General features: G+C 48.0%; 1 protein-coding gene across 1 annotated transcript; it reads right to left on the bottom strand.

The window, feature by feature from the left end:
* Positions 1 to 19,667: 19,667 nt before the first annotated feature.
* LOC119961298 (gamma-crystallin S-1-like) lies at positions 19,668 to 23,066 on the bottom strand. Its single transcript, XM_038788714.1, has 3 exons — positions 23,058 to 23,066; positions 22,696 to 22,938; positions 19,668 to 19,991 (listed from the first exon to the last, which is right to left on the bottom strand). Exons 1-3 carry the CDS (start codon positions 23,064 to 23,066, stop codon positions 19,716 to 19,718), a joined length of 528 nt encoding a protein of 175 aa, XP_038644642.1. The 3' UTR covers positions 19,668 to 19,715.
* Positions 23,067 to 24,144: the final 1,078 nt, after the last annotated feature.

The raw sequence follows: 24,144 nt of genomic DNA, 5'->3' as shown, positions 1-24,144 counted from the left end.
CATGAGTAAGGTTTCAAGGTTGCAGGAGTGTACTGGCAGGCAGGAAGGTGGTTTGAAGTGTGTCTGCTTCAATGCCAGGAGCATCCGGAATAAGGTGGGTGAGCTTGCAGCATGGGTTGGTACCTGGGACTTCGATGTTGTGCCCATTTCGGAGACATAGCTAGAGCAGGGACAGGAATGGTTGTTGCAGGTGCCGGGGTTTAGATATTTCAGTAAGCTCAGGGAAGGTGGTATAAGATCTCCTCTGTCCGTAAAGACAGTATTACGGTGGGAGAAAGGACGTTTGATGAGGACTCGTCCACTGAGGTAGTGTGGACTGAGGTTAGAAACAGGAAAGGAGAGGTCACCCTGTTGGGAGTTGTCTATAGGCCTCTGAAAAGTTCCAGAGATGTAGAGGAAAGGATTGCAAAGATGATTCTGGATAGGAGTGAAAGTTACAAGGTAGTTGTTATGGGGGACTTTAACTTTCCAAAAATTGACTGGAAATGCTATAGATCGAGTACTTTAGATGGGTCCGTTTTTGTCCAATGTGTGCAGGTGGGTTTCCTGACGCAGTATGTAGATAGGCCAACAAGAGGCGAGGCCACATTGGATTTGGTACTGGGTAATGAACCAGGACAGGTGCTAGATTTGGAGGTAGGTGAGCACTTTAGTGATAGTGGTCACAATTCAGTTACGTTTACTTTAGCAATGGAAAGGGATAGGTATATACCGCAGGGCAAGAGTTATAGCTGGGGGAAAGGCAATTATGATTCGATGCGATGAGGCAAGACTTAGGATGCATAGGATGGGGAAGGAAACTGCAGGGGATGGGCACAATCGAAATGTGGAGCTCGTTCAAGGACAGCTACTGCGTGTCCTTGATAAGTATGTCAGGCAGGGAGGAAGTGAGGGAACCGTGATTTACTAAAGTAGTTGAATCACTTGTCAAAAGAAAGAAGGAGGCTTATGTAAAGATGAGACGTGAAGGTTCAGTTAGGGCGCTCGAGAGTTACAAGTTAGCTAGGAAGGACCTAAAGAGAGAACTAAGAAGAGCCAGGAGGGGACATGAGAAGTCTTTGGCAGGTAGGATCAATGATAACCCTAAAGCTTTATATAGGTATGTCAGGAATAAAAGAATGACTAGGGTAAGAGTAGGGTCAGTCAAGGACAGTAGTGCTAAATGAATATTTTTCATCAGTTTTCACACACGAAAAAGACAATGTTGTCAAGGAGAGTACTGAGATACAGGCTACTAGACTAGTAGGGCTTGAGGTTCATAAGGAGGAGGTGTTAGCAATTCTGGAAAGTGTGAAAATAGATAAGTCTCCTGGGCTGGATGGGATTTACCCTAGGATTCTCTAGGAAGCTAGGGAGGAGATTGCTGAGCCTTTGGGTTTGATCTTTATGTCGTCATTGTCTACAGGAATAGTGCCAGAAGACTGGAGGATAGCAAATGTTGTCCCCTTGTTCAAGAAGGGGAGTAGAGCCAACCCCAGTAACTATAGACCGGCGAGCCTTACTTCTGTTGTGGGCAAAGTCTTGGAAAGGTTTATAAGAGATAGGATTTATAATCATCTAGAAAGGAATAATTTGATTAGGGATAATCAACACGGTTTTGTGAAGGGTAGGTCGTGCCTCACAAACCTTATTGAGTTCTTTGAGAAGGTGACCAAACAGGTGGATGAGGGTAAAGCAGTTGATGTGGTGTATGTGGATTTCAGTAAAGCGTTTGATAAGGTTCCCCACTGTAGGCTATTGCAGAAAATACAGAGGCATGGGATTGAGGGTGATTTAGCAGTTTGCATCAGAAATTGGCTCACTGTAAGAAGACAGAGGGTGGTGGTTGATGGGAAATGTTCAGCCTGGAGCTCAGTTACTAGTGGTGTACCACAAGGATCTGTTTTGGGGCCACTGCTGTTTGTCATTTTTATAAATGACCTGGAGGAGGGCCTGGAAGGATGGGTCAGTAAATTTGTAGATGACACTAAAGTCGGTGGAGTTGTGGACAGTGCAGAAGGATGTTACAAGTTACAGAGGGACATAGATAAGTTGCAGAGCTGGGCTGAGAGATGACAAATGGAGTTCAATGCAGAAAAGTGTGAGGTGATTCATTTTGGAAGGAGTAACAGGAACACAGAGTACGAGCCAAATGGTAAGATTCTTGGTAGTGTGGATGAGCAGAGAGATCTCAGTGTCCATGTACATAGATCCCTGAATGTTGCCACCTAGGTTGAGAGGGTTGTTAAGAGGGCGTACGGTGTGTTAGCTTTTATTGGCAGAAGGATTGAGTTTCGGAGCCATGACGTCATGTTGCAGCTGTACAAAACTCTGATGCGGCCACATTTGGAGTATTGCGGGCAGTTCTGGTCACCGCATTATAGGAAGGATGTGGAAGCATTGGAAAGGGTGCAGAGGAGATTTACCAGGATGTTGCCTGACATGGAGGGAAGATCTTATGAGGAAAGGCTGAGAGACTTAAGGCTGTTTTCGTTAGAGAGAAGAAGGTTAAGAGGTGACTTAATTGAGGCATACAAGATGATCAGAGGATTAGATAGGGTGGACAGTGAGAGCCTTTTTCCTCGGATGGTGATCGCTAGAACGAGGGGCCATAGCTTTAAATTGAGTGGAGATAGATAAAGGACAGATGTCAGAGGTAGGTTCTTTACTCAGAGAGTAGTAAGGGCGTGAAATATCCTGCTTGCAACAGTAGTGGACTCGCCAACATTAAGGGCATTTAAATGGTCATTGGATAAACATATGGATGATAAGGGAACAGTGTAGATGGGCTTCAGAGTGGTTTCACAGGTCGGCACAACATTGAGGGCCGAAGGGCCTGTACTGCGTTGTAATATTCTATGTTATATGTTCTATGGTGATGGGGCTCTAAGAACCCACTTCCTGAAATGACGGTGGAGGCAGTAACCCTCATCGCTTTGAAAAACCCATCGGTAATCCACTTTAGTTATAGGAAACTATAAGGGGAGGCGGTGGTGTAGTGGTATTGTCACTGGACTAGTAATCCAGGGACCCAGGGTAATGATCTGGAGACCTGGCGTCGAATCCCACCACGGCAGGTGGTGGAATATAAAACTCAACAAAATATCTGGAATTAAAGGTCTAATGATGACCATGAGACCATTGTTGATTGTCGTAAAGACCCATCTGGTTCACTAATGTAATTTAGGGAAGGAAATCTGCCATTCTTACCTGGTCTGGCCTACATATGACTCCAGACCCACAGTAATGTTGTGGACTCTTATATGCCCAGCTGTATTCAAACGCTACAAAAGCACAAGAAAGGAATGAAACCGGACAGACCACCCAGCATCGACCCAGGCACCAGAAATGACAATGGCAAACCCAGCCCTGTCGACTCTGCAAAGTCCTCTTTACTTTCATCTGGGGGCTTGTGCCAAAGCCGGGACAGCTGTCTCACAGACTAGTCAAGCAACAGCCTGATACTGTCATACTCACAGAATCATACCTTACAGACAATTGCCCAGACACCAATATCACCATTCCTGGGTATATCCTGTTTCACAGGCAAGACAGCCCCAGCAGAGGTGGTGGCAGCACAGTGCTATACAGTTGGGAGGGAGTTGCCCTGGGAGTCCTCAACATCGGCTCTGGGCCCCATGAAGCCTCATGGCTTCAGGTTAAACAACGGCAAGGAAACCTTCTGCTGATTACCACATATTTGCCACCATCAGCTGATGAATCAGTACTCCTCCATGTTGAACACCACTTGGAGGAAGCACTAAAGGTCGCAAGGGCATATAATATACTCTGGGTGGGGGACCTCAAAGTACATCACCAAGAGTTGCTCCATAGCACCACAGACCCAGCTGGCAGGATCTGGCTAGACTCCAGACCCATAGCAATGTGGTTGACTATTATCGGCCTTCTCAAGGGCAATTAGGGGTCGGCAATAAATGCTGGCACAGCCTGCGATGCCCACGTCCCATGAACAAATGAAAACAAAATTGGGACTGTAGCAGAAGGTGAACCAACAAGAGGGAAAAACAAAATTGATCTTATCGTCACTAATCTACCTGCTGCAGATGCATTTGGCCATGACAGTATCGGTAGAAGAGACCACGGCACAATTCTTTTGGAGACAAAATACTGCCTTCACATTGAGGATACCCTCCATCGTGTCGTGTGGCACTAGCACCGTGCTAAATGAGATACATGATGTGGAGATGCTGGCATTGGACTGGGGTGGGCACAGTAAGAAGCCCTACAACACTAGGTTGAAATCCAACAGGTTGGTTTGGAATCACTAGCTTTCGGAGCATAGCTCCTTCATCAGGTGGAGTGACGAGGTAGATTACACAAACATATATATAGAAAAAGCCAATGATGCAAGATGATACTTTGAATGCTGGTATTTGGAAGTAATTAAGTCTTTACAGTTCAGACAATGCGACTGGAGAGAGGGATAATCACAGGTTAAAGAGGTGTGAATTGTATCGAGCCAGGACAGTTGGTAGGATTTTGCAAGACCAGGCCAGATGGTCGGGGTGAATGTAATAAGACATAAATCCAAGATCCCAGTTGAGGCCGTACTCATGCGTGCGGAACTTAGCGAGAAGTTTCTGCTCAGCGATTCTGCATTGTCGCATGCCTGGAAGGCCGCCTTGGAGAAAGCTTACCCGAAGATCAGAGACTGAATGCCCTTGACTGCTGAGGTGTTCCCCGACTGGAAGGGAACATTCCCGCTTGGCGATTGTCGCGCGACAATCACCAGAATGAAAGTATAAAAACTAGCATGAGGGCACTTTACCTGAATGCTCTTGGCATTCTAAATAAGATAAATGAGTTGATGGCACAAATCATCACAAATGAGGATGATTTAGTGGACATTACGGAGACATGGTTGCAGGGTGGTCATAGAATGTTCCCACGATCGATTCCCCAATGGAAATATATAATGGAACTATGTAATGGAAAATCAACCACGGACATCTAAAGAAATAAAGAAGGTATCAAATTGAAAGAAAATGCATACAAAGTGACAAAGATTAGTGGGAAACTAGAAGATTGGGAAATCTTGAAAGGTCAAGAGAAAGCCACAAAAAAGTTGTGAAGAAAAGTAAGATAGATTATGAGAGTAAACTAGCACAGAATATAAAAACAGATAGCAAACATTTCTACAAATATATAAAACGAAAAAGAGTATCTCCGATAAACATTGATCCTTTAGAGGATGAGAGGGGGAAATGAGGAAATGGCCAAGGCACTGAACAGGTATTTTGTGTCAGTCTTCACAGTGGAAGGCACAAATAACATGCCAATAATTGATGGCAAGGATCATTTCTAGATGCGGACCTAGAAATAATCATTATCACTAAGGAGGTAGTGTTGGGAAAGCTAATGGGGGTAAAGGCAGACAAGTCTTCTGGTATTGATGGAATGCATCCTAGAGGACTAAAAGAGATGGTGGATGGTGGGGGTAATAGCAAATGCGCTCATGGTAATTTACCAAACTTTGTTGGAATCTGGTGCGGTTCCGGCAGATTGGAAAACAGTAAATGTAACGCCACTGTTTAAAAAAGAAGGTAGACAAAAGGCGGGTAACTATAGGCTGGTTAGCTTAATTTATGTTGTTGGGAAAATGCTTGAATATATAATCAAAAATGAATAGTGAGGGGGCAGCACGGTGGCACAGTGGTTAGCATTGCTGCCTACGGCGCTGAGGACCCGGGTTCGAATCACGGCCCTGGGTCACTGTCTGTGTGGAGTTTGCACATTCTCCCCGTGTCTGCGTGCAGGTTAGGTGAATTGACCACACTAAATTGCCCCTTCATTGGAAAAAATAATTGGGTACTCTAAATTTTTTTTTTTAAAGAATGAATAGTGAGACATCTGGATAGAAATTGTTCCATTGGGAAGATGCAGCATGAAAGGCAGATCATGTTTCACTAATTTTTTAAAAAATATTTTTATTCTCCTTTTTCACATTTTCTCCCAAATTTACACCCAACAATAAACAATAATCAATAATGAATGCAATGTCAATCCCCATATCAATAACAACGACCCATCCTCCCACCAAACCTCCAAACATTACCCTGCATATTAACAGAAATAAATGACAAAATAGTCACCCATAGTCACCATTAACACATGCAGCCCCCCTCCCCCCAACCCTCCCAGCTTCCCCGCAATGTTTGATGTAATCCAATTCTAGAAAGTGCAAACTGAATAATGCTCATGAATTGTAAAACCCCTCCATCCTTCCCCTCAGTTCAAATTTGACCTTCTCAAGCGTCAAGAATTCATGTTTAACTAATTTGAGTTGATTTGATTTATTGTCACATGAACCGAAGTACAGTGAAAAGTATTTTCCTGCGGCCAAGAGAACATACACAGTACGTACATAGTAGACACAAGAATGATCAACAGAGTACATTGACAAATGGTACATCGACAAGCAGTGATTGGTTACAGTGCGGAACAAGGGGCCAAACAAAGTAAATCCATGAGCAAGAGCAGCATAGGGCATTGTGTATAGTGTTCTTACAGGGAACAGATCAGTCCGAGGGCGAAATCATTGTGGAGTATTGCAGCTGTGGGGAAGAAGATGTTCCTATGTCTGGATGTGTGGGTCTTCAGACTTCTGTACCTTCTGCCTGATGGAAGGGTCTGGAAGAAGGCAATGCCTGGCAGGAGGGGTCTCTGATAATGCTGTCTGCCTTCCTGAGGCAGTGGGAGGTGTATACAGAATCAATTTGGGGGTGGTAAGCTTTTGTGATGCATTGGGCTGAGTTCACCACACTCTGCAGTTTCTTGCGATCTTGGACCGATCAGTTGTCATACCAGGCTGTGATGCAGCTGGATAGGATGCTCTCTATCACACATCTGTAGAATTTACTGGAATTGTTTGAGGACATTACGAGCGCAGTGGACAATGGGGAACCTGTGGATGTAGTGTATCTGGATTTCCAGAAGGCATTCGACAAGGTGCCGCACAAAAGGCTGCAGCATAAGATAAAGGTGCATGGCATTATGGATAATGTATTAGCATGGATTGAGGATTGGTTAACTCACAGAAAGAAAAGAGTGGGGATAAATGGGTGTTTTTCTCATTGGCAATCAGCAGCTAGTGGTGTTGTGCCTCAAGGATCAGTGCTGGATCCACAATATTTATAGTTGTTGGCGGAGCAACTGGAGATAGGGATAGTTGCTCCGTCTGGACATGTAAAGACTTAATTACCTGCAAAGACTTGCATTCAAAGTATTGTCTTGCACCATTGACTTTGTCTATATATATGTTTCTGGAACCCACCTCTTCATTCACCTGAGGAAGGAGCTGCGCTCCGAAAGCTAGTGATTCGAAACAAACCTGTTGGACTTTAACCTGGTGTCGTAAGACTTCTTACTGTGCAATTATACCTTACTGGTCAACCTAATAGGGACCACCAGGAGAAAAAGGTGCCAACTATCATGGTTTATAGGAGTGGGAGAGGAGTGAGAGTATAAATGCGGAAATGGAGTTAACATAGTTGACAGCCCTGTCAACCATCTCACTTGAGCATGAGGGATGATATATTGGAAACACTGGTATGGAACAGGCTAAACGCCAACTCCCTGAAAATTACTCCTATCTACTCCTAGACTATAATCTTACCGACAAACATCATGCAATTATTTCCAAGACTGTTGCTGATCTTAACTCTCTTGGAAGTCTTACTTCCAAAGCCTCGAAACTCACTGTTCACCAATACTGAGTAGCCCATTTTTACCTCCTCCCTGTCTCGCTAAACTGATTTCTTTCACTCTGGTTTTTTGCCCCTTGTTCAGTCTCTTCCCCCCTACACCTGTGACTCTTTTTACAGCCTCTGCCACTTTAACAGTTACTAATTTCCTCGTCCTAACTACCTCCTTACACTATGGACATCTAATTTCTTTACATTTCTGTGGCCTTATACAAATGTACAGCATGTGAAGAGTTAATGTTATTTAAAACTAACCACTAGAAGGAACTAGGGGACAGTACTATATATTGCACTGACTCCTGGATTTCTGGGAGTGTTAGCTGGAGAGGGTAGATTAAAGTTTGGAAGAGACTGGAGTAGAGGGCACTGTAATAATACTCGCTTATTGTTACATGTCGGCTTCAATGAAGTTACTGCGAAAAGCCCTAGTCGCCACATTCCGACGCCTGTTCAGGGAGGCCGGTACAGGAATTGAACCCGCACTGCTGGCATTGTTCTGTATTGCAAGCCAGCTATTTAGGCCACTGCGCTAAACCAGCCCCAGAGATAGTAAGATAGAGTATAATTGTAGCTAGAATATATAGTGTTAGTGAGTGTAGTTTAATAATATATTTGTTTACCGTAGAAATAATTGTCGAACTTTAAATCAAGTAGTGTAAATAAAATTAGTTTAGTTCATGAAAAGAACTTCAAGTGTCTTTGTGATAACGACTCTTTCCATCCTGAAGTCAACCTCACAAAGCTCACCACAATTTCCATCGCCACCTTGCACAGTAAGAGGTCTTTTCATTTTACCTGACCAGAGTGTGATGAATATGTGTGTATCAGGACATTGGGGTGGACCTGGCAAAGCGCAGGGCCGAGTTCAACCACGCAAAGTTGGCCGTGGACAAGAACAGTGTCAAATTCAGGATGTTATTCGCAGCCAGGCTCTGGATGACATACGAGAATAACAAACACTAATCCACCACCCCGGCAGAGGGGACGCAATCATGCGTGCGAAGGGCCTGGACAAAAGGCAAACAAAGCAATGGTGAGGAAGATGCTGGGAGAAAAATGTAATATTCATGGACAATTTTTGCGCGGGTTGCACAGCCTCACTATGAGTAGGAGCACTAGCTCATAGGAAGAAAGGGGCAAGGGAAGCAAAGAGCAGAAGGGGGTGAGAAGGAGACAGAATGGACAGCAACAGAATGGGCATAGGAGGGGTCAGAGCAGCCCCAGGAGGTGGTCCATCACACTAGCGTGGAAAGCTAGTGCAGGGAAGCATGAGAGAGAGGGGGGCTGAGATGCATCTCCCAGTATGGAGAGAGCACCTAGCGGAGTGGGGGGGGGGGGGGGGGGGGAGGAGAGAGATACAGAGATGGAGGGAGAAGTAAGGGGACAAATAGGAAGGAGGAGCATGGGGTGGGGAGGTGCGGGAGGGTAGAAAGTGGGATAGAGGGGGGAATCATGACCACAGGGGGAACATAATGGTAAGGATAGGGAGGGCGTCAGACTGACTTCAGCAGGTCAGGTTCATGTTGATGGAACAAGATGGCACCATAAGCAGGCACTTTGGATGGCCCCTAAACAAAGGGAAACCCCGGAGTGCAGCGAGGCACCCACGTGGCGTACACATAGCTGGTGGCCATGTTGGGTGGTCCATGAACAAAGGGAATCCCAGGAGCGCAGGGACCTGGCCTCAAAGTGAGAACGGTGACCGTAGCCATGTTGGATGGCCCCTTAACAAAGGGAAACCCCGGGTCTGAAAAGGAACAACATGAAAACTGTTAGTCTCACCTATTTTGTGTGCATATTGTGAAAGTGACTACTTTAATAAAAATATATTTTTTAAAACATATATAGAAAATAGAAGCAGGAGGAGGCCATTTGGCCCTTGGAGCCTGCTCCACCATTCATTATGATCATGGCTAATCATCAAGTTCAATACTCTGATCCTGCCTTCCCCCCTTTAATCCCAAGAGCTATATCTAATTCCTTCTTGAAATTACACAACATTTTGGTCTAAGCTACTTTCTGTGGTAGCGAATTCCACAGATTCAGCACTCTCTGGGTGAAGGGAGCCAATGCCCTTGCTTTCGCTTCCCTAATCGCAAGCCGGAGAATCCTGATCAGTTGGCGATCAGCAGCACCGGCTAATGCTGCAGATTGGCTCGCTGACCTCTTGGAACTTCTCCACCTGGAGAAGATTAAGTACACCATCCGAGGGTCAGGGGAAGGCTTCCTGGATACTTGGGGGCAGCTTGTCGGGCTGTTCCGAAACCTGTTCAAGGCCAGCAACGAGGAGTAAGCCAGGGGGAAAAGAAGATGAAGAACCAAAGGACTGCACAACCGGGGGGGGGGGGGGGGGGGGGGGGGAGGGGGGGGGGGAAATGGGGAAACCACAAGAGAAGAGGAAGGGTGCTGAAACCAATGTGGGAGGGTGGGGCTGGAGGAAGGGGGATATCATAGACCGATCCAGAGGGCAACAAAATGTACGTACAGTTAGTCAAATGAAGGACAAAACAAACCTCTCTTAAAATAAAGCAAATTAGCGCGGGCAAGAAAAATGTAATGTCCATAAGTAACAATTGTTTATAAATATGAGAAAAGCCAACAGAAAGATTTTTTTTAAAACTTAGTGTGTCATTGAAAATCCAATTTATTTAGTAAATGTAAATGCACAAAGCCAAATGATAGTCTCATTTGCTGAGTTTGAGGTGATTAGACCCTGAGCATGTTTACCAAGGTCAACTGCCTCCATGTAACTCAAAGCCATATTTGACACTTGGGGCGCGATTCTCCGCCCCCCACGACGGGTCGGTGAATAGCGGGAGGGCCTTCCCGGCATTTTTCCCGACCTCCGGCTATTCTCCCCCCCCCCCCCTCCCCCCCCCACGGCCGCCCCACGACACGAATCGCTGCTCGCCGTTTTTTATACGGCGAACAGCGATTCTCCCCTATCCGATGGGCCGAGTTCCCAGGCCTTTACGGCCGTTTTCACGAACGCAAACACACCTGCTCTCACCGTTCGTGAAAACAGCCGCAAAGTGCCGTCCCGGACAACCATGGCACCGATTGGCACGGCCGCACCACAGCCATGCCAAGAGTGCCATGGGCATGCGATCGGTGGGCACCGATCGCGGGCAGCGGGTCCGATACCCGCGCACTATTTGTTCCTCCGCCGCCCCGCAGGATCAGTCCGCGGGGCGGCTGAGGGGCATGACGGCCCACGCATTCGCGGGTTTGACGCATATGCGTGATGACGTCATCCACGCATGCGCGGGTTGGAGCCGTCCAACCCGCGCATGCGCGGCTGACGTCATCGTGCGTGTCAGCCGCCGTGACGCTTGGCCTGCTAGCCCCGCCCGGGGGGGAGAATCGGGTCCCGGGAGGGGGCACGGAGGCTGCCGTGAAACACAGCCAGTTTCACGGCAGCCTTTACAACTCGCCGCATTTGCGGAGAATCGCGCCCTTAGTGTGTCATTGAAAATCCAATTTATTTAGTAAATGTAAATTCACAAAGCCGAATGATAGCCTCATTTGCTGAGTTTGAGGTGATTAGGCCCTGAGCATGTTTACCAACGCCAACTGCCTCCATGTAGCTCAAAGCCATATTTGACACTTGGGGTTTGCCATAAGGAACTTTTTTTAAATTCATGGGAGGTTGGGGTCACTGGCTGGGCCAGCATTGGTTGCCCCTCCCTAATTGTCCCTGAATTGTGTGGCTTGTCGAGGGCAGTTATGTGGAGGCCAGACCAGGTAACGATGGCAGATTTCCTCATTACTGGACCAGAGGGGTTTTTAACCATCAACAATGGTTTGGAATGGTTTCATGATCCTCAAGAGGCGAGATGGTTGTATGTTGTAACCAGATCAGGAAACAGCACATCAGGGCATCAGTGAGGATTGTGGGAACATCGAAGATGGCAGGTTTTCCCTTCCTGTCATCTGAACAGTCAGCGGGGAACACATCTCCGCCAATGCCGAGTGCTCCCAGCTATTTTATGCTCGAGTCACCATTAAGTGGCTGCAGGCGTTCTTCCACCTCCTCACTCAGGAGGACTTAGGGAGCTGCCAGTTAATCGGATTGGCCAACAGCTCCCCAGTTGCTGCAGCGACAAGGACTGCAGTGACTGAAGAGGAACTTCAGGAAAATGCCTGAGCCCAAGTCTTGGGACTAGTAGACAAGATAGATTTAATGGGTCCCAGGGCACAGAGGATAGGAAAGGCCTGTGAGGGTGATTGGAGTGTTTGGGGAACGGCCAGGACTGGGGGTGTGGAGGAAGGTTTAGCGGCAACTGGGCCTTCAGGAGGAGGCGTCCACAGTCAAAAGAGGGCTTCTGACCCTTCCTTCACGAGATCGACGCATATTCTTTTTTAGGCTTTCCCCACATCAGTTAAATCCTCACGTCAACTTAAAAATTGAGGCTTGGTGGGAAATGGCCTCCCCACCTATAAACCAACTGGCATGAAATTTGCTGTTGAAAAGGTATGGACATTGTCGCAGAGAAAGAGAGCATGTGGTGAGGCGAGTGATGAAGATGGGACTACCTGGATTAAGGAAAAGAGGAATGCCGGGACTTCCGGTTGCGGTGATGCGGAGCTAAGCCGCACGTTCGGTAGCTCCCGCTATGTTTGGTCTTTCGGGCTCTTTTAAGGGCCCGCAGCGGTGCTGGTTGAACTTTTCCCCGGGTGGGAACACATCCACTGTGCTTATCTGCCAGTGGATGGACTGGACCAGGAGCGGAGCGGTCAAAAAATCGGCCTTGGAGCAAAGAAAGGTACGAGGCAGGAAAAACAAGATGGCGGCGGGCGGGGAACCGGCAGCATGGCAGCAGTGTGCGCAGGAGCAGCAGGACCTGCTCCATCGCTGCTTCAGGGAGCTGAAGGCTGAGATCCTAGAACCGTTTAAGGCCTCACTGGACAAGCTCATGGCGACTCAGACGGTTCAGGGTGTGGAGATCCGAGAGCTACTGCAAAAGGCCTCAGAGAGCGAGGACGAACTCCTGGGCCTGGCAGTGAAGGTGGAGTCGTACGAGGTACTTCACAAGAAATCGCTGGCAAGGATGGAGGAGATGGAGAACCGCTCCCGTCGGAAGAACCTGCGGATTCTGGGCCTTCCGGAGGGGCTGGAAGGTTTGGATTTGGGGGCCTACGTGGTTGTGATGCTGAACTCTGTTAATGGGCGCGGGGTCGTTCCAAGGACCCTTGGAGCTGGAGGGGGCCATCGAGTGCTGCTGAGGAAGCACAGGCCGAACGAGCCGCCCCGGGCGGTGCTGGTCCGCTTTCACCGCTTCTTTGACCGTGAGTGTGTGCTGAGATGGGCGAAGAAGGAAAGGAGCAGCAAGTGGGAGAATGCAGAGATCGGGATCTTTCAGGACTGGAGCACAGAGGTGGTGAAGAGAAGGGCTGGTTTCAATCGGACAAAGGGAGTACTTCACAGGAAGGGGGTGAGGTTTGGCCTGTTACAGCCGGCTCGCCTCTGGGTCACTTACAAGGACCGTCAGCTCTACTTTGATTCTCCAGAGGAGGCCTGGGTCTTTGTCCAGGCAGAGAAGTTGGACTCGAACTGAGGACTGGGGGGCTGGGGAATGATGTACATAGTCCAGAGGCTCTGTCCTCCTTGGTATCCTTCCGTTTTTATTGGCTGTGTTTGATGTTGCCTTTTCGGCTGTTCTGCTTTTTCGCTTTTTGGGGCTGTTATTTATTTATTGGGGTGCTTTCTCGTTTTTTCACTGGTGGAGGGTTGGGGAGCTGTTCGCGGTCCCGTTGGGCCATGTGGCCGTCTTTTTCCCGCGTGTTGGGTCGGGGGGGGCGGGGTTTGGGATGGAAGCGCGGGCTTTCTTCCCGCGCTGGAGGAGCAGGGGGCGGGGCCGCCACTGGGGGGGGGGAATGGTGGTTGTGTTGCATCGGGGGGGGGGGGGTGTTGTCGGGATGGCGGGAGCAGCCGGGGTCAGCAGGAGCCGGCTGACTTACGGAAGTACAATGGTAGGGGTTACACAGCTAGGGGGGCCCTAGCTTGGGGGGGGAGGGGAGTGGGGGGGGGGGGGTACCGGGTTGCTGCTGCAGGGGCCGTAGGGGAACGGCTGGTGAAGGGGGAGGCTGGGGGGAGGTCTACCACCGTGCGGAATGGCCTGGGGGGTTCTCCGGGCACGTGGTGGGCCGAGGGAGAGCTGTGGCTGACCGGCGCAGAGGGAGGGGCAAGACACCCCAGATTCGGCTGGTCACATGGAACGTGAGGGGGCTGAATGGACCGGTGAAGCGGTCCCGGGTCTTGGCACACCTGAAGGGGCTGAGAGCAGACGGAGCAATGCTCCAGGAGGCGCACCTTAAGGTGGCGGATCAGGTGAGGCTGAGAAGAGGCTGAGTGGGGCAGGTGTTTTACTCGGGGCTTGATGCGAAGAATCGAGGGGTGGCGATCTTAGTTGGCAAGAGCTTGACGTTTGTTGCGTCGAATGTGGTAGCGGACAGTGTAGGTAGATACGTAATGGTGAGTGGTAGACTTCAGGGTGAGCAAGTGGTTCTGGTTAATGTGTACGCCCCCAAGTGGGACGATGCAGGCTTCATGCGGCGAATGTTGAGCCGGCTCCCGGACCTGGAGACGGGGGGTTTGATCTTGGGAGGGGACTTTAATACGGTGTTGGATCCGGCTCTGGATCGTTCGAAGCCTAGGATGGGTAAGAGGCCGGTGGCGGCCTCGGTGCTGAGGGGGTTCATGGATCAGATGGGAGGGGTAGACCCTTGGAGGTTTTTGAAGCCAGGGGGTAGGGAGTTTTCCTTTTTCTTCCATGTCCACAAGGCTTATTCCCGGATTGACTTTTTTGTTCACAGCAAGGTGCTAATCCCGAGAGTGGTGGGGGCGGAGTATTCGGCGATAGCCATATCTGACCATGCTCTGCATTTGGTGGACCTGGAGCTGGGGGAGGGGAAGGATCAGCGCTCGCTGTGGAGTTTAGATGTGCGGCTTCTGGCAGAGGAGGAAGTATGTGGGCGGGTCCGAAGGGGTATTGAGGGGTATCTGGAAGCCAACTATAACGGGGAGGTGCAAGTTGGGGTGGTTTGGGAAGCACTGAAGGCAGTCGTGCTGATATCTTTTCGGGCGCATAGGGAGAGAGGGGAGAGGGTTGAGAGAGAGAGGCTGGTGGAAGAAATGGTAAGGGTGGACAGGAGGTATGCGGATGTCCCGGAGGAGGGGCTTTTGAGGAAGCGTCGCAGTCTCCAGGCGGAGTTTGATATACTGACCACCCGGAAGGCGGAGGAGCAGTGGAGGAGGGCGCGGGGGGCGGTATATGAGTATGGAGAGAAGGCAAGGCGGATGCTGGCCCACCAGCTCCGGAAGCGGGAGGCAGCGAGAAAGATAGGGGGAGTCACAGATGCAGGAGGTAACTTGGTGCGGGGTGGCAGGGACATTAATGGGGTGTTCAGATCCTTTTACGAGGGGCTATACCAGGCGGTGCCCCCTAGGGAGGGGGGCGGGATGGACCGCTTTCTGGATAGGCTGGAGTTCCCAAGAATAGAGGATGAGCGGGTGGAGGGTCTGGGGGCCCCAATCGAGTTGGAGGAGCTGATAGAGGCGCTGGGGAGCATGCAGACAGGGAAAGCACCGGGACCTGACGGGTTCCCGGTGGAGTTTTATAAGAAGTTTTCAGATCTGCTGGGCCCGCTGTTAGTGAGGACCCTGAATGAGGAAAGGGAAGGGGGGGCTCTGCCCCCGACGATGTCTAGAGCAATAATTTCACTGATCCTGAAGCGGAATAAGGACCCCCTCCAGTGTGGGTCTTACAGGCCGATCTCGCTCCTTAACATGGACGCAAAGTTGTTGGCGAAGGTACTGTCCAGAAGGGTGGAAGATGTGGTCCCAATGGTTATCCATGAGGACCAAACGGGGTTTGTGAAGGGGAGGCAGCTGAATGTCAATGTGCGCCGGCTGCTTAATGTTATGATGATGGCGTCGGCGGCTGGAGAGGCGGAAATAGTAGATTCGATGGATACGGAGAAAGCTTTTGACAGGGTGGAATGGAGCTACCTGTGGGAAGTGCTGAGAAGGTTTGAGTTTGGTGAGGGATTCATCAGCTGGGTGAGGTTGCTGTACAGCTTCCCTGTAGCGAGTGTGGTGATGAATGGGAGGAGGTCAGAGGACTTTCGGCTTTCCCGGGGGACAAGGCAGGGGTGCCCCTTGTCTCCCCTGCTCTTCGCGTTAGCGATTGAGTTCTTGGCCATGGCGCTGAGGGATTCGAAGAACTGGAGGGGGATTGTGGGGTGGGGGAGGAGCACCGGTTGTCACTGTACGTGGATGATTTACTGTTGTACATTGCGGATCCGGCGGGGGCGGGTGCCAGAGGTGTTGAAGATACTTGGGTTGTTTGGGGAATTTTCGGGCTACAAGCACAACGTGGGGAAGAGTGAGCTGTTTGTGCTGCACCTGGGGGACCAGGAGAGGGAGATAGGAGAGCTCCCGTTGAAGAGGGCAGAGAAGAGCTTTAGATTTCTTGGGGTCCAGATAGCTGGGAGCTGGGGGGCCCTGCACAGGCTAAACTTTTCGAGTCTGGTGGAACAGATGGAGGAGGAGTTCAGGAGGTGGGACGCGCTGCCACACTCTTTGGCGGGCAGGGCCCAGTCGGTTAAGATGACGGTGTTCCCGAGGTTTTTGTTTCTTTTCCAGTGCCTCCCCATATTGATCCCGAAAGCTTTTTTCAAGAGGGTGAATAAGAGTATTCTGGGGTTCGTGTGGGCGCGGAAGACCCTGAGAGTGAGGAGGGTATTCCTGGAGCGAAGAAGGGAGGCAGGCGGTTTGGCGTTGCCCAACCTGTGTGGGTATTACTGGGCTGCGAATGTGGCAATGATTCGCAGGTGGGTGATGGAGGGGGAGGGTGCCGCATGGAAGAGGTTGGAGGTGGCGTCCTGTGTGGGTACGAGTTTGGAGGCATTGGTGACGGCCCCGCTTCCACTCCCCCTGGCAAGATATTCCACGAGTTCGGTAGTGGTGGCGTTCCTCAAAATTTGGGGGAAGTGGAGGCGGCACAGGGGGGAAGTGAAGGCCTCAGTGTGGGCCCCGATACGGGGCAATCACCGGTTTGCACCAGGGAGAATGGATGGTGGGTTTTTGAGTTGGCATAGGGCAGGCATCAGGCGGATGGGGGACCTCTTCCTCGATGGGAAGTTTGCGACTTTAGAGGAGTTGGAGGGGAAGTGGGGCCTCCCCCGGGAATGCTTTCAGGTATATGCAGATTAGGGCGTTTATTAAGCAGCAGGTGGCGGAGTTCCCGCTGCTGCCGCCAAGTGGAGTGCAGGATAGGGTGCTCTCGGGGACGTGGGTTGGTGAGGGTAGGATCTCGGTGATTTATCAGATGATGCAGGAAGAGGAGGAGGCCTCGGCGGAGGAGATGAAAGCGAAGTGGGAGGAGGAGCTAGGGGAAGAGATTGACGATGGGACGTGGGCGGATGCCCTGGGGAGGGTGAAATCGTCCTCTTCTTGCGCACGGCTTAGCTTAATTCAGCTGAAAGTGCTGTATAGGGCGCACATGACTGGGGCCAGGATGAGCTGGTTCTTTGTGGGGGGGAGGACAGGTGTGGGAGGTGTTCGGGAGGCCCGGCGAACCACACCCACATAGAACATAGAACATAGAACAGTACAGCACAGAACAGGCCCTTCGGCCCTCAATGTTGTGCCGAGCCATGATCACCCTACTCAAACCCACATATCCACCCTATACCCGTAACCCAACAACCCCCCCCCCCCCCTTAACCTTACATTTTTTTTTTATTAGGACACTACGGGCAATTTAGCATGGCCAATCCACCTAACCCGCACATCTTTGGACTGTGGGAGGAAACCGGAGCACCCGGAGGAAACCCACGCACACAGGGGGAGGACGTGCAGACTCCACACAGACAGTGACCCAGCCGGGAATCGAACCTGGGACCCTGGAGCTGTGAAGCATTTATGCTAACCACCATGCTACCCTGCTACCCCATGTTTTGGGTATGTCCGGCGTTGGAGGGGTTTTGGAAGGGGTTGGCTGGGACTTTGTCCAAGGTGGTCGGGTCCAGAGCGGAGCCGGGCTGGGGGCTCGCGATCTTTGGGGTATCATCGGAGCCGGGAGTGCAGGAGGCGAGAGAGGCCGGTACCCTGGCCTTTGCATCTCTCGTAGCCCGGCGTAGGATTCTCTTGCAGTGGAGGGAGGCGAAGCCCCCGAGCCCGGAGGCCTGGAGTAACGACATGGCCGGGTTCAACAGGCTGGAGAAGGTTAAGTTTGCCCTGAGGGGGTCGGTATAAGGGTTCTTCCGGCGGTGGAAGCCCTTTCTCGATTTTCTTGCGGAGGGTTAGAGGGTGGTCAATCTCAGCAGCAAACTGTGGTGGGGGAGGGGGTGGGTGGGGGGGGTAAGGGGGGGTGGGTTCGGGGTTTGTTAAGGGGGTTTGTTTTTGCGACGGTGTGTTTGCTATTTTCTTCTTTTTTGTATTGTTATTAAGTTATTCATTTATCGCTTTGTACTGGGGGGAATTCTTTTTCTGTTTAGTTCTACACCTTGTTTACTTTACTGTTGGGAGAAAATTTGTTGTTGAAAAATTTGAATACAAATTATTTTTTTAAAAAGGGGAATGCCAAAGATCAGACAGAAGGATTTGATGGGTGAAATACTTAAATGCAGCTGGAGTGAAAGACAAACAAAAAGTGTTCAAAAAACTCAGCAGTTTTGGCAACATCTGTGAAGAGAGGAATAGAGCTGCCATTTCAAGTCTAATATGACTCTTCAATGGACTACTGACAGGTGGAAATAAAGAAGGGCGAACAACCAGTATTGTGGTGATCCCAAGTAAAATGGGAGAAGCTGAAAGATGAATTTTGAATGTCAAGTTTAGATGTCAGTCTGGTCTCTAGAGGGCACAGTTTTCCAGTCAATAAAACTGACATAAAATGGAGTGTGGGGATGAAGACTGTAATGAGCTATTGAAACTTTAAACTACATGTGGTGGTATGATTTGCATAGCTGCCTGCCATTGGTGCAGAACACTGGCTTACCATTGGCCCTGGTCATGTGCCTCTCGACCAATTGGTTGAGACCAGTCATGTGACGGCTCCCCGATTGGTCGAGAGGCTGAGTTAACCCCGCCCCCAGAGCGAGGTATAAATACCCAGAATGCCCGGTGGTTGTCCATTTACTGTAGTCGACCGCATGGCTAACTTCTAGCTTATTAAATCCTAACTTTTGTACAGCAACTCGTCTCGCGTTCGATTGATGGTTCATCACTACAGAATATCTGTCCAATTGAAAATTGGTGGTAGCTCATTTTCATTATTCATCAGAAAATTGTTGAGCTGCCACTTGCTTACCCACTGTTAATCTTATGAACAGAAGTTATTTATTTGATTTGATTTGATTTTGATTTGATTTCTTGTCACATGTACCCGAGTATTTTTCTGCAGCCAAGGGAGCGTACACAGTGCGTACATAGTAGACAAAAGAATAATCGACAGAATACATTAACAAATGGTACATCGACAAACAGTGATTGGTTACAGTGCGGAACAAGGGGCCAAACAAAACAAATGCTGAGCAAGAGCAGCTTAGGGCATCGTGAATAGTGTTCTTACAGGGAATAGATCAGTCTGAGAGGGAGTCATTGAGGAGTCCTGTAGCTGTGGGGAAGAAGCTGTTCCAATGTCTGGATGTGCGGGTCTTCAGACTTCTGTAACTTCTGCCTGATGGCAGGGTCTGGAAGAAGGCAATGCCTTGGTGGGAGGGGTCTCTGATAATGCTGTCTGCCTTCCTGAGGCAGCACGAGGTCTGTACAGAATCATTGTGGGGGTGGCAAGCGTGTGTGATGCGTTGGGCTGAATTCACTACACTCTGCAGTTATTAAATTTAATGATTAAGTCATTTCACTGAACAGAAGGGCTCTGCAACCGACAACCCCCACATCCTTAATATTATTTACTGCTTCTGAGAGATTTCAAAATAAACAAACATGTTAAAACATGTCAAAAAAATGTATTTTATTATGTTCACAAATATTTCAAGAACAATCTAGAAATCTCTCATGCGTCTGAAAGATCCGATAGTTGAGTTGTAGCCGCCCCAGTCACTGTATCTCTTGTATTCACCGGGTCTCATGAAGTACTGTCGACCTCTGTAGTTGGGATGTTCATAGAAGTTCCAGTAACCGTCCATCACATGGCAGGAGTGGATGTCACGGTAACGGAAACGATCGTAGACAGATGGGCAGTCATCCATGAATTCCATCATCTGTCCTCCAAAGTCAGGCCTCTCGTAAATCCTCATTCTGTAGTTTCCATCTCGGTACTGCAATAGAGATAAGATAATATTGTACATTTAGCGATAGATAGAAAAGGAAGTTGAACAAACATAATTTACCATTGAGTTTTGGCACACTAATGAGAATAAAATAGAAAGAAAATAGTAAATTTGCACAGCCTGGCAGGGTGGTCGAGGCAGGTTATCTCACATCCTTTAAAAAGTACCTGATGAGCACTTGGCATGGCGTAACATTCAAGGCTTTAGGCCAAATGGTAGCAAATGGGATTAGGTAGGTAGGTCAGTTGTTTTTCGTGTGTCTGTGTAGACTCAATGGGCTGAAGGGCCTCTTCTGCACTGTATTATTTGGGCTGGTTTAGCTCACTCAGCTAAATCGCTGGCTTTTAAAGCAGACCAAGCAGGCCAGCAGCATGGTTCGATTCCTGTACCAGCCTCCCCGGATAGGTGCCGGAATGTGGCGACTAGGGGCTTTTCACAGTAACTTCATTGAAGCCAACACGTGACAATAAGCGATTTTCATTTTTTTTTTATTATCTGTAATTCTGTGATTCCGTAACAGTTGCTGAATGAATATTTCTATTATAACCTGTTTGCCACCAATCATTTTCATTGTTACGGTGCAAATAGTGAAATATTTGTGGAGATTTGAATCTAATTCAGCCATATAAATGATTAGTTCCTTAACTGAGAAACATTTTAATTGCGCGTAAACCAACAGTGAAAGTGGAATTCAAAAGAAACTCACTGTCCCCCTCCCACCCTGATTGCCTCCAAATACTCAGCCATCACCATTAAGTGCCAGGTAGTAAAACAAAATCTTGAGGTAAGGTATTGAGAATGTGTAGCTTTGTTCCAACTAACCTGAATAAATATTTCATTGAGAAATTTTAAGGGTTTACAAGTTATAGTACAAGTAAAGACTGAAGTGGTGAAAATCTGTAAGAGGGGGGATAAGAGTCAAAAAAACCCTGTCCCAAATCTCGGCCATTATACACACCAAAGCTCATGGGATCAGGGAAGAATTCCACAATATATATTCCATTGGCAGCCAGGGGGCCGCTTCCGCTTGCTGAGGAGCATTGGCCGGGAAGGATTAGAGTACTGTCTTAAAGCATTAAAATTTCAGCTCTGCACCCCAAAGTGGGGCCCACAATTGTTAAAATAAGCAGAATACTGCAGATGGTGCAATCTGAAACAAGAACAAAGGAAGCTGGAAAAACACAGCAGATCTGACAGCATCTAACGGGAGAGAAAAAGTAAACATTTGAAATCATGAACTCATGTTTTTAATAGATGCTGGCAGACCAGCTGAGTTTTTCCAGCTTGAGAAGGTGGTTGCCCTTGACAACTGACTGGCTTGCTGAACCATTTTAGGAGGCAGCATTGTTGTGGATCAACAATCACATTTCAACCAGATAAGGATGGCAGATTTCCTTCTGTAAAGGGCTCAAATTGGTTTTTACAACAATCCAGAACATGGTCAATATTATTAATGCTGGCTTTTTATTCATGATTTGTTAAACTAACTGAATTTAAATTTCCCAGTAGCCATTGGCATATTTTAGCTCCAGATCATTAATCCAGGCCTTTGATTTATTAGCCCAGAAACACAACCACTGTTCTCCTCAACGCTTAGCTTTTATGCGCTGGGGAGAGGCTTCACACTAGCAACCCAGAGAATTTGTTCCGAGACAGCACTTCAGCTGGGACCAGGCCTATGTCCAGTTATTCCAAGAGGCACTTGCAGATGTTGCAAATGATGCCAATTGTAATGACTATAGGTCTGAGGAAGTGTGCCTGTTCACAGCACATTGGTGTTCTCGTTCTCAGTCCATGAATAGGAGAGATTAAAGGTCAGAACATTGTCAACAGTAAGCCAAGTTCAATAATAAGGATAACAACAATTCAAATATATGAACCCTTTGGGCATTTGTTTGATTATCTTCGAGGATCAAGGATTTTTTAAAAAATACATTTAGAGTACCCAATTCATTTTTCCCAATTAAGGGGCAATTTAGCATGGTCAATCAACCTACCCTGCACATCTTTTGGGTTGTGGGAGCAAAACCCACGCAACACGGGGAGAATGTACAAACTCCATATGGACAGTGACCCAGAGCCGGGATCAAACCTGGGACCTCGGTGCTGTAATGCAGAGTGCTAACCACTACGCCACCGTGCTGCCTGAGGATCAGGGATTTTTGAGTGGGGCGTGTTTGTGGCGTGTTAGCTGAGGCGATTAATAATTGGGTTTGATGGATTGGATTCAAAACATTCAGAGAAAAGAAAGAACTCGATGTTGAAGTAGTTTTTCCCTGATGCATGTTTCCATCTTGCTCTGTGTGCTATTGACCTTAACTGTACTTACAGTCATCTTTGGGTTAAAAGCTTGAAAAATAACAGTCGCGCACCCACGATTGCACATCATAAAAGCAGTTGATAATTCATTCCTTATACATGCTTAGTATAAACAAATAAATTGTCCAATTAACAAGACTTATAAAGTTAGCAGCAACCTAAAACATAACGTACAAATATTGTATGAACATAGCTCTGTTCTAATGCTTGGAGAACCTACCAATATAATTTTAATATTATATCAGCAATATCAGCCAGTCACAGAAAACAGGCTGGCAGAAATGGCAGGAAGGCTTTTTTTGTTAATTGGAGGGTATCCATAAGCCCTATTGCTGACCACAGTGCTTATCAGTGCTTTTAAATTATAACTTACATATGGGTAGGTGCGACATGAGCCGATGCTGTCATTGAATCCCATCCAGCGCTGGTAGTCAGGATATTCTCCCCTGCTCAGAACATACTGGTATCCCATGTAATTGGGTTTCTCATACATCACCCACCAGTCACTCATGACACGCATGGAGTTACAGCGACTGAAGTAAGGGGACAGGTCAGCACAGTCATTGCTGCACTCATGGTGCCGACCCTGGAAGTTCCTGTCCTCGTAAAAGATAATCTAAAGTAAAAACACAACATTTTCGGTCATTAATGCAGAAAGTAGAGATATCTGATAAATAATTATGATACTCAAAATAAAAGGGTATCAGTCATAGAAACAAAAAGAGTCCATCTTGCCTTTCCCATTCTGAGCTCACAGCTAGATGAGTAACTGAAATTGTTTCACCGCTTCACACAGCTCGGTATTTATGTACTGAGCAGAAATGCTGCAGTGGACTGTACCTTTGTTAGTCGAATGATTCAGGACTGAAAGTCAGCAAGAAAAGAAACAAAACACCTCATGACCATGACAAAGAAACACCTGAACAACACTGATGTGTCATTGATTCTTTTGAATTTGCACTTACTTCATTTTAATTGTTCGTTGGTTGTTCGTTGGAGGAAGGGGGAGAAACTAGGGATGAAATCCAGATTGCTTCCTAGATACTCATTTTAATATTCTGACAATTATGATCCGAAATGGATTTCCAACAATTGTTTCTGAAATGCAGCATAGCAATCTACGCCTGCTACCAAACTGATAAAAATATTGGGTAACATCTGGTTTGGCCATAGACATCCATGTCTTGAGTTGCTGTATAAATGTAGAATGGCTGTTCCTCAAATTGGATTTCCTATAAACTTCAATTCTATTTAGTTGGATGTTATTTATAACTGACTTTGTACGCAATTGTTTTGTAGCATTCACATATAATAATAAGAATTATTATTATCTTTATTTTCACAAGTAGGCTTACATTAACACTGCAATGAAGTTAATGTGAAAAGCCCCTAGTCGCCATGCTCTGGAGTCTCTTCAGGTACACTGAGGGAGAATATAAAATGTCCAATTCGCCTACCAAGCATGTGTTGCAGAACTTGTGGGAGGAAACTGGAGCACCTGGAGGAAACCCGTGGAGACACAGGGAGGACGTGCAAATTCTGCACAGACAGTGACCCAAGCAGAGAATCGGACCTGGGACCCTGGCGCTATGAAACAACAGTGCTAACCCTGTGCTACCCTGCCGCCCACGTATCAACTGTAGATCAGAGTTGCCTTTGACTTTCAAGTTCGACCTCTGCAATGTAAATTCCCTCATTTTGATGTCTGTGAGTAAAATTCTCCACATTCATCTTGCAGCCACAAAGTTGAATAGAGGTGAATTGGTTATAATAATAATCTTCATTAGTGTTACAAGTAAAGTGGAACTCAACAAAGCTGATG

This window comes from Scyliorhinus canicula, chromosome 2, assembly GCF_902713615.1.
Source record: "Scyliorhinus canicula chromosome 2, sScyCan1.1, whole genome shotgun sequence".
Taxonomy (NCBI): domain Eukaryota; kingdom Metazoa; phylum Chordata; class Chondrichthyes; order Carcharhiniformes; family Scyliorhinidae; genus Scyliorhinus; species Scyliorhinus canicula.
This window is presented reverse-complemented; position numbering and strand designations above follow the sequence as displayed.

Coding starts and splice junctions, on each gene's coding strand:
- LOC119961298 (XM_038788714.1), bottom strand. Junction 19,992..22,695: donor CATGTCGCACCTACCCATAT/GTAAGTTATAAT, acceptor TCTCTATTGCAG/TACCGAGATGGAAACTACAG.